The 11438-nt window shown below is 43.4% G+C and overlaps 1 protein-coding gene across 1 annotated transcript; it reads right to left on the bottom strand.

The window, feature by feature from the left end:
* Positions 1 to 6636: 6636 nt before the first annotated feature.
* Positions 6637 to 11214, bottom strand: myl4 (myosin, light chain 4, alkali; atrial, embryonic; the record flags this gene model as incomplete). Its single annotated transcript, XM_080857250.1, has 6 exons — positions 6637 to 6665; positions 6841 to 6918; positions 7822 to 7995; positions 8626 to 8775; positions 9174 to 9201; positions 11113 to 11214. The coding sequence occupies 6 exons, from the start codon at positions 11212 to 11214 to the stop codon at positions 6637 to 6639; spliced, it is 561 nt and encodes a 186-aa protein (XP_080713376.1).
* Between the last annotated feature and the right edge of the window lie 224 nt (positions 11215 to 11438).

Below are 11438 nucleotides of genomic sequence, written 5' to 3'. Positions count from 1 at the left end.
AGGTATTCTGCGCTAACGTTCCTATATAATTCACACATGCCTGTTCGTGTCCTAATAACAGCCATTTTCTGTAAAGGTCAGTTTGATTTTGCATTTAGTAGCCGGCAGCATTGTTCTTGACTTATACACAAAGACAAAGCCATTTAAGACAACATCAGCAGGACATCGTTTTCCAGACAGAATATGCACGTATCTTAGCAACAGAACAGCAAACGCCTATAATAGCCATGGTGCGCGTAACATAAGAAGTCCTTACCAGAGTACGTTATTCTTGGTAATTAATCCAAATTCTGGTCACATACAAAATGTAATACTTGATTTACCACACAAAAAAACTTGATAACATGCAATGCAAAAGACCACACTGTACTTGATGAGCTACTGCTCGTGTAGGCTGTGCAATCTGGCCGTTTACAAAGATGCCTTTTGACAGAAAACTAGGAGGAGTCCTATCAGCGAAACTAGGTGTAACCATCAGTCCCTTTAAACACACAGGCAACATCAGCACCATCCTAAACGGACAACGAAGCGGTATTATTACACCAGAGACACCACCACCACGTTAATGGCTAACGTTAACATGGCTCGCTGAAACCTTGAAAGCGGCATGTTTATGCCGAGTCCCCCATGAAAGGCAATTTGACAAGAAAGGAATAGAGGTAGCTTTGGAACTCTCGAACACTAGCTAACGTTCACTGTTACCCGCCAATAACTGTAACACATGTCCTCCTTTACAAAAGCTTGTGTCTCCCTCACGGATAAAATGATTGGAAACAGCATTTTGTTTTTCTCAAACACATAGACAAACAGCATCAAAAACTTTGTCAAATTAATATCTGTTTAGTGTCGGTTTAGTGACCGGTTGATGTTAACGTTAAGCGTCATGATCAATTTCTCTAACTGGAGTCAGGTTGACAGTTGGCTAGACACTTCAGCATGGCTGCATTAGAACCGGTTATCAAAAGATTCTGTGTCATTGGCCTAGACCCTTTCAATAATTGACGTTAGCCGGAAAATAAAGAAGAAACAGCAAATATCGATTTGACATTTTTCACAGTAAGCTTATTATTAAGCTAATCACTGCAGATCAATAATCTAGTTCGATTATTGATCTGTAGTGATTAGCTTGAGTAACATTGCCGGTGAGAAATGTGGCAGGCTGCTGTTATGTGCAATGCATTTGCCAGGTTTAAGTTACCTTTAAACTGAGTCTCTTGCAGGATACGACGTCTCTGATGTTTATTAGTATAATAACAAGCAAATAAAGCGTTTGCTTTATTGTTTACGCACTGTCCTCTGGTTAACCACAATTTGACATCCCCGTCTCCTCAACGTCTTAGTAACTGGCTAGTCCCTCAGCCAGGCCCAGCCTCTCACACGCCCAACGGAAAAAAGATTCACTTGCTCAGTCAGAGGCTTCATGTCTGGCCAAGGAGAAAGACTGGCGCATTTTTGTCGCAACAGTCCGACAACTGACCAAAACAGCAAAACACATGCTTATTACGAGCCGTCTAATATGAATACCTCCATGTTGAGAGTCGTGCTATATAATGACAAAATATATGATTCACCTACCTGGGTGGCAGACAGTTATCGTCTCTCCAACTGCAGTCGCTCTGTGATCAACCCGTCGAGGGGATGCAGTTCATAAGGTGTCCTAAAGGGGAGGAGGGCGCTATCGAGCCACATTGAAGGGGTTTGAGTCATGCTAACATCCTATTAGTTATTGATGATACGAGTGAATGATGGTTTGCACATTCCGTCCAAGGGGCTTCTTTGTATATCAGAAATCTCATTCAATTCATCAGAAACTAACTACAAGTCTAGATGTAACATTTTAGAATTAACACTGTTTTATATGGAACAGAAAATACGAGTTAGTTCTGACAAACTGTTACTGTTACAGTAATAATGTTTAATCTTTCTTTTCTTAGTGATGGGTTTACCAGAACCTCTAAAACAGCTTTCCAGCAGTGCCCAAAACTGCCAAACAGAATGTGTTCAGACCCAGACAAGCAGATTCTGTAGCAGATGTCCCCTGTCAGTGTTTATATTTCAAATAAAATGCAGTGTTTGGTCTTGAGTGAACTGAAGACCAACGTCATAAATATGATATCAAAACTAACCCCACCCCAGTATAAAAAATTAAATATTCTCGAACTTTACACAAAATACCTTTACCATTTTACACTAGCAGTGGAATAAAGGATGTAGAGAGCCTTCTGTCTTCATTACGGCATCTTCAAAAGTCCCTCTTGTCTAAACAACAGATGGCACCATCTCTGCACAAACACCCTCCTCACACGAGCATACTTGTAGGCACTGGCCCTCTACAGGAGTGCCACATCTCAACTGCATCTATATGAGTACACATGCAAAGCTCAGTCTTTCTTTGGCTGGTTAAAAATGCTTTTTCAGGGCTTTACAGATACAGTGTGATGCCGATAGACAAATCATTTTATTATGGGGGTGATAGCTCGTTGGGGACACAAAGAGGAACATCCTGTGTTCTATATACTGTAGCACCATTATATGTAAGAGTAACATTGTCAGACTGATGGGTCTCTCTGGTTTACATCACGGCCTAATTAACTACCCAGAATGCCTTGCTTCCTGTGTCTTTGCAGGGTTTCCATCTCCTGGCCTGATCCTCAGGTTAGCAGAACATGTACCACTCCCCAGAATGAAGCTTGGAATTCTTGCAGCTTTTCTGGAACTTTCTTTGCAGCCCCTGTCCTAAGTGTAACTATATTTAGTACAAAACAATTTAACTTATTTGAAATGAGGTATTACTTTCTTGCAGCATTGATCAGTTATTGATGTAAGTGTGTTTGATGTGTGTGTTAGTGTGTTTGTAATGTGTTTGATGTGTTTCATCACAGAGGTGATGAGGTTCGACATCGCCAGTTGAGACTGGCCTCCTAAGTTGCTAAGCAACCAGACCACTCGATGAGCTGGCAATTTTCATTTTTCTCATGTGTGTGTGTGTGTGTGTGTGTGTGTGTGTGTGCCCATTGTTCCTAAGATAAGAGACCTAGGCTATACATGTAAGCTGGTAGTATTGATATTTGGAAGTCTGGGGCATGTCCATAAGCTTTCGGTCAGTGGGCGTGTGTGTGTGCGCATGTGTGTGTGGGCGTGCGTGTGTGTGTGTGCGTGTGCGTGTGCGTGTCTGGTGCGTGTGCGTGTGCTAGTGCGTGTGTGTGTGTGTGTGTGTGTATGTATGTATGTGTGTGTGTGTATGTTTTGTGTGAAAGGAAATGGGTCAGCACACATTGTGGCAACCTTAAGACTAGACATGATACTTTTACTATCCTTTCTAACATAGCACTATTTACCTCACCATTGCATTTTGACATTTCACTCTCTCCATGTGTGTGTGTGCGTGTGTGTGTGTGTGTGTGTGTGTCACTCTCTCCAATGCCACATTGCATTCAAATGTGCATTAGTGGCCAGACTCTTACCTTTCCTTCTTTGAATGGTCTGATTATAGTAAAAAAAAAATATGATTTGTAGACACTTTCAACTTCCATGTCCAGAAACTACTTCAAAAACTATAAAGGACATAGTAGCTCTTTGTTTTAGCACCTGATGTTGGAGCGCCTTCTTTTAAAGGAGAAATGTCCTTTGTGACCATAGGGGGGCATCTTTGCACAAGTTTGGTTCGAGCACTCAGTCACTAGTTATACCCCTTGTCCACCACCAGGGGACCAGTTCCGTTCTGGTTTCGGCACCAAATTGTGAGCCATTCGGAGCATCTCGACTTTTATCATGAGGGATGCCTCACACCCCAATGCCTCACCCTGTTGCCGTTGGGTAGAGGCCTCCGCAGTCTCAGTGCAAGGACTGAGAGACTAAGGAGGAGTTTTTACCCACAGGCAGAGGCTATTAAACTCAATTTAGTTTACATGTTACATGTTCAGTGTACGTGACAAATAAAGCACTTGAACTTGAACAATATATTGGTATTGGAACCCGAAAAGTTGGTTTGCAGCTGAAAAAAAAAAACTTTCCAGTGCTCGCAATCTTTGACCAATTGACATGAAACTTGCTGTGAGTGCATACAGCCATGTTGATGACATGGTGACATCACGTTTCCGTGTCAACTCTGGCCTGCTGGGCTACTTGGCCCCCGCATCGCTGCTAGCAGCTATATTTGTTTATGTTTTTGTGTCTTTAATTGCCTTTAATAGTTGCCACTCTGCTTTTAAAATTCACACCCTCATCTTCAACATGTAAGACGCCTGTAGTGTGAGTTTTACAAGCTCCTACGTGCTGCTGGTATTCTTACAGTATGTAGTCTGAAGGCCGGTGAGGGGTCGCCAGAGTCAGCTGTCGATGTGAGGAGAGGGATACACAAGTGGTCTGATGTGTCTATATGTGTGTGTGTGTGTGTGTGTGTGTGTGTGTGTGTGTGTGTGTGTGTCTATATGAGGCCTCCCTGTTCCCCTGAGTTTCTGACCCCTAGTCTAGCTCTTACCACGCAGGGTTGGCAAAGGGTTATTTTTGGAGGAGTTGCCACTCTGGGGGTCATGTCTAAGGCCAGAGCTATTGTCCTGGGGGCTTATGGTAACCCCTATTAGTAACTTGCTCTGGTGTGTGTGTGTGTGTGTGTGTGTGTGTGTGTGTGTGTGTGTGAGCACATCTAGCCCAGGTCTGGCTCTATTGTGTGATCTGCTTGTATCTATCTCTTGAAGCAGGTTGTATCTATCTATTGTTATTATTATTATTTTTTTTTTGGGGGGGGGGTTATTGGATAGGACAGTGAAGAGAGACAGGAAGCGAGCTGGAGAGAGATTGGGAGTGGGATAGGGGAATGACCTCGAGTCGGGCTCAGGTCCCTGTAGGCTTTGAGACCCATCCATGGCACGGGGCTGCTGCTTGCACCACAGCTCCACACACACACACACACACACACACACACACAAACACACACACACAGCTCCCCCCATCTATTGTTAGTTTTTATGGGTTCTTAGACACAAAAGGGTGCTGCCATCCAAAGCAACATGTCCATTGGTCTTTTACTTACGAGTGGGACAGCTGGGGGGATTTGGAAATGAGGGGCTGACGTGCTTCTCAGTATCAGTAAATACAGTCTTCTCAAGCAGACACGACAGGGATCAACAAAACCGATACATATGACATCTCAATTTTCTTTCTCTCTCTCTCTCTGTGGCTCTGTCTCTCTGTCTCTCTCTGTCTCTTCGTTCTCTATCTCTCATCCGTGTCTATAAAGGAGGCGTAGCTGAGCACTCTGTAATCCTCTGAGGGTCAACATTTGGGGTTGAGTTCAGACTCCAGAGCATAGTGTTGCTCCGCCTAGAGATTGCACAACATCAGGGTCTATGGAAGCATATTATTATATAGATATGCATATTATTTGATAGAGTGTGTGTGTGTGTGTGTGCGTGTGTGTGTGTGTGTGCGCGTGTGTGTGTGTGTGTGTGTGTGCGTGTGTGTGTGTGTGTGTGTAGCCATGCCTCTTGTGTGCAGCAGTGGAATCTCCTAATCAAACATTCCCATCCTGAGTGTAAAGTCCATCAGGCTGGATGAAAGCCTGTAGCTCAAGTAGCTCAGGGCAGCAGCTGCATGAATCAGTTCGTCTTCACATGCGTGTGTTTGTGTGTGTGTGTGTGTGTGTGTGTGTGTGTGTGTGTGTGTGTGTGTGTGTGTGTGTGTGTGTGTGTGTGTGTGTGTGTGTGTGTGCGTGCTATCTCTAATGATTTCTCAAAGGCAGCAGATCACATACTCCAAACTCTAAATCCGCGGATCATTGCCCTTCGTTTGTTTAACTGACCTGGCTTGTTGACCTATTGCCTTGATTTATCGTATGGTCATCGTTAACTACCAACACACACACATACACACACACACACACACACACACACACACACACACACACGTATGGTCATCGTTAACTATCAACACATACCAAACAAATTGATGATCTGAATATATAAGAGAAGATTGTTCAGTGTGTTCAATGTGTTCGACAAACAAGTTGTGTGACATGGTTCACTCTACAGATAGAATGTGCATTTTTAATAGCCAACCTCCCCTTAAACATTCATAGAAAGTGACTTCCATGTTGAGAATCAAGAGTTTAAGAGTTAACTGAAAATAACTTTATAGTAGCCTCACTAGACAGTGCTGGTGATGACGCACTAAATACATTATTATTCTCTAGTACTACCCCCACACACCACTTGCCCACACAGGTCAACTCTGATACCAGCTGCTTAGTGGTCCTTGTTTTTAGACTGACGTTTTATTTAGAGCACCAATACACAAACAAAAACAGAAAATAAATTAAAAAAGAAAGACTTTGTGGAAGAACATGAAAGGGGGCTTCTACAGAGAGACACACACACACACACACACAGAGACAGGAGAAGGACGAGAGAGATGATGGACTTCTCTCTCCAGGAGGGCTTTGATCCTGTGGAGGTGACAGGAGGGACAATTTGAATCAAAATTCAATATTTCTTTTTCTAACTACCTGAATCTCAAGACACATATTTAAAAAAAGTATTAATACAGATTTCTTCACACAATAGAGGATCAGGTGTCTGTGCTTATGCTTATGTGCTCTACCTTTTAGAGTTATAAAACCAGCATGAGCATGTCATTCCTTCAGCCAGCCATGATGTGCTTCACGAATGCTGTAAAACAGACAGACAGTTCATATGAATAATGCTGTGTGTATGTGTGTGTGTGTGTGTGTGTGTGTGTGTGTGTGTGTGTGTGTGTGTGTGAGTGTGAGTGTGAGTGTGAGTGTGAGTGAGTGTGAGTGTGAGTGTGTGTGTGTGTGTGTGTGTGTGTCTACTACATTCTCACCTTCATAGTTGATGCAGCCGTTGCCATCTTCCTGTCCTCCCATCAACTGGTCCACTTCTCCCTCAGACATCTTCTCACCTGCAGAGCAACAACACAGGTGTGTAAATCCTCTACCTCACACACAAACTCACACACACACACTCTTCTGAAAACTATGAACACTCTGCATGCACACAGACATGGCTGTGCAAACAGCTGAATAACATTCATGGTGAACTGGCACTAAATAAACCCTTCCTAAGTATTACTAAATGCAATACCATCGTCTGCCTGTAGTTTAATGATAATGTAAATGAATTAAGCCCAGAGTTGCTAACTTTTTTGAAGAAGCATTGAATTCAATGGATATTTTTTATTCATGTTAGTGAGAGACAGGATGTAAAAGAGTGTGTCTCATGCAAAAAGTGTGTCAGTTTGCAACCCTGTAAGCCTGCAATGTGTTCACAGGGTAAAACCTGCTGCCACTAAACCTGCTGCTATCCTGCTTGTTGAGGGTTTGAGGGGGTGAGGTTTACATCCCACAGCTCTCTGTTCGACTTATGATTATATAAACATTAGGAGTGGGGGAAAAAAACGATTATTCAATTTCTCTCGATTGTCTCTAGAATGTCTCTCGATTTTTTTTTTTTTACACATCCGTTTTTGTTGAAATGCAAGCTGCATCGATTATTTTTAATTATTCATAGAAAGTCATCATTGTGACAAGGAAAAGCTTTTTCTCTAATAAAAAAATAGAGAAGGTTATTCATCTGTTGATTTTCTTTAATTATCAAACACAAAGTAGGAAGTGATTTAAGACTGAGTAGCAAACTCAAATGATTAAAAATCGAGATGCATCGATAATCGTTTTATCGGTTTAAAGTTGATAATCGATAATCGGTTTAGAATCAATAATCGGTTTAGAATCGAATCGCTGAGCTCTGAATCGTGTGTGTGTGTGTGTGTGTGTGTGTGTGTGTGTGTGTGTGTGTGTGTGTGTACCTAGTGTGGCGAGCACATGGCGAAGCTCTGCTCCCATGACTGTGCCGTTGCCCTCCTTGTCGAAAACACGCAGGCCCTCCACGAAGTCCTCAAACGTGCCCCGATCCTTCGCCTTGGAGACGTGCTGGAACATGGGCAGGAAGGTCTCGAAGTCGATCAGAGTGGTGTTCATCTCTGGAGATGAGAGAGCAAGCAATGGGAGCCAATTTTGTTAAAGGTAAACCAATACAGTTTTGGAGAATGCTGACATAGTTTGTGTCTATGGATGGTCTGTTCAAGTTAAAGACAAATGAGGTATTAGAAAAGGAGTGAAAGAGTTAGCCATATAAGTGTATACATTATGAAATGTACACTGAATTGTTGTTTCTGGATAGCAGTAAATGATCATCGACATCCCTAAAGTCCAAACAATGCAGCAGAGGTCTTTTCCAAAATGTCATGTTTTTAGCACGGAGCTAGGTTTGGGTTAGCCCATTACTTTCATGACCTCTGTGTGTGTGTGTGTGTGTGTGTGTGTGTGTGTGTGTGTGTGTGTGTGTGTGTGTGTGTGTGTGTGTGTGTGTGTGTGTGTGTGTGTGTGTGTGTGAACCAGGTCTCTGTGTGTGTACCTTCGGGTTTGGGTCTGCCCATTACTTTCATGACCTCTGTGTGTGTGTGTGTGTGTGTGTGTGTGTGTGTGTACCTTCGGGTTTAGGTCTGCCCATTACTTTCATGACCTCTGTGTGTGTGTGTGTGTGTGTGTGTGTGTGTGTGTGTGTGTGTGTGTGTGTGTGTGTGTGTGTGTGTGTGTGTGTGTGTGTGTACCTTCGGGTTTGGGTTTGCCCATTACTTTCATGACCTCTGCATTGGTGGGGTTCTGCCCCAGGGCCCTCATGACGTCACCACACTGACCGTACGAGATCTTCATGTCGCCGTTAGGGGTTCGGTCAAACAGCGCGAAGGCTTCCTTAAACTCTGAGGACACACAACGAAACAGCCAGGCAGTCAGTTCACAGTTACCTATTCATTATTTGGATTCATTTATTTTTGATGATAATGTATATAGATACTTGATTCCTATTCCCACTACCCTGCTGCTTAGACAATTGAATTTCCCTCATGGGATTAATACAAGTTTATCTATCTATCTATCTATCTATCTATCTATCTATCTATCTATCTATCTATCTATCTATCTATCTATCTATCTACCTGATAGAAATTATAGTACCTCTCAATGGTGTTTAAGTTTGTGATTATGAATCAGACAAAAACTAAAGTGTGAAAAAACAAAGTCTGTAAGACAGAAGATTATTCAAATGAACGTATTCCTGTGGTTGTGGAAAAGAATATGGCATTTCAGTGAGACTTACCATCAATCTGATCAGCATTAAATTCAATCTGAAAGAGTAAAGAAAATAACACTAAAATAATGGTAACCACAGTCGTTTATATCCAGCCACAAAGACAAGTATTAATCCTGTCAAGCCTCACCAATGGTAATAGTACTTCCTCAAGGTAGATGATTGATTTCAGTGAAAATATGAAGGAAACAAAACCACATTCAGCACATTAAAGACTAAACACGTCATTACTGGAGACATCAAAAGACATACCAGAAGTCTCCCAACCATGTTCATGTGTGGCATTCAACCACACACACACACACACACACACACACACACACACACACAAACCCCTGTCTAGGTTTCTCAGTTCCTGGTCAACTCCATTGAGATAGCATCTCCTCACCCACTTTGCACTCACGAGGATCCTTCATGTCATTATGGCCAAGGTCAGCTGTGGCCAGCAGCCGCATACCATCCACACATGTCTCACACACACACACACACACACACACACACACACACACACACACACAGACACACACACACACACACACACACACACACACACACACACACACACACTCACACACACACACACATACCATCCACACACACACACACACACACACACACACACACACACACACACACACACATACCATCCACACATGTCTAAGAATAACAGTTGCATGTTTCAGGAGCGTGGGGAATCAGGGTGTTACCCTACTCTTAACCCTCCGTCCCGAAGGACACTGACTGTGTGTGTGTGTGTGTGTGTGTGTGTGTGTGTGTGTGTGTGTGTGTGTGTGTGTGTGTGTGTGTGTGTGTGTGTGTTTGTGTGTGTGTGTGTGTGTGTGTGTGTGTGTTTGTGTGACTAAGACCGTAACGACGGGGAGAAGAATGTTAAGCTCTGACTGGGGACCAGTTTGAAAAGGCGAAAAAATTGAAGTCTGTTCTTAGCTCTTTGCTGCCCTGAGGGACTTCAGTCAGTGTGCGTTGACCACACAGACACTTGATGATACAAACACACACACACACACACACACACACACACACACACACACACACACACAAATTATTGTATGAAAAACCCACAGAGAGAGAGAGACCAGACAACCACCAAAAAGAGCCATGATCTAGTCTTACAAGACAAGACAGAATTCTGAGATTCTAATTCCTGGCAAGGTGAGCTGTCATCAATCCAATTAAAAGACCTACGCTGTGCGACAACAAGGACCTGTGCCAAGCCTTGACAATAAGCCGTCTGTCACCCAACAAGCGGAGATTAACTTGGCACCAGCAAGGCATCTGCCAGAGATACATTTCATTTACCACGCTCATCAATCTGAGGCTAGCAACTTTCACATCTCCAACTTTCAAAATGTCCATGTCGGGCTTCCGGCTGAGCAATGAAAGAGGGCGGTCACGTTTTGGGATAGCTCCCGTATATTTCATAATTTACGTGCACCACTTCGACGTTTGCCCTATTTCACCGTATTTATTTTTTAACAAGTAAACTCGCCTACATTCTGATACGATTTAACTGTCAAAATGTCCATGTCATCTGTTTCCCTGTTAGATTGACCGTCACTAATCCATTGAGGGGGTAACAGCATTAGAATGGTGAGCCTAACCCTTTAGTAATGCATTTCCTTCATGCCAACATAATCATGTCAGGCACTTGAGCTGACTTCAGCACCCACATCAACAGAGGATTTTCTTGTCTGACACCTAGACATACTGTAGATTGTGATATAGACATAGATTATATAAAACACTACCAAAAAAGCATCCCAGTCCATATGTATTTGATCAATTAAATGAACAAACAAGCAAAAAAAATTAAAAATTGTCAGAAAAATGGGGGCACAATCACAGCCCGGGGTAAGACACTCACAGCGACACTCTTGAGGTCAAACTCACACACACACACACACACACACACACACACACAGACACTTACAGCGACACTCTTGAGGTCAAACTCCGGTTCCTTGGGTGTCTCTGGCTCCGCGGGCTTGGGGGCCGCCGCCTCCTTCTTGGGCTCGGGCTTCTTGGGGGCCATTGGGCTTGAACAGGTCAGAGTGTGGGAGACGGAGGAAGAGATGGAGACCCAGGGATGAAGCGCGAAGTGAGGACGTCCTGTGAGAGTTTTATAGCCTCCATCAGCTGCCCCTCTGGAGGAGGGGGGGTCAGTCCGCTGGCCATATAAGGACAGGAAGCAGAGGGTCTTGAGTGATGGGGGGAGCCGCTGTCCTTTGGGCAGATCCCCGTAAATACACTCTCACA

This window comes from Sprattus sprattus (assembly GCF_963457725.1).
Source record: "Sprattus sprattus genome assembly, chromosome: 18".
In the NCBI taxonomy this organism is placed as follows: domain Eukaryota; kingdom Metazoa; phylum Chordata; class Actinopteri; order Clupeiformes; family Clupeidae; genus Sprattus; species Sprattus sprattus.
This window is presented reverse-complemented; position numbering and strand designations above follow the sequence as displayed.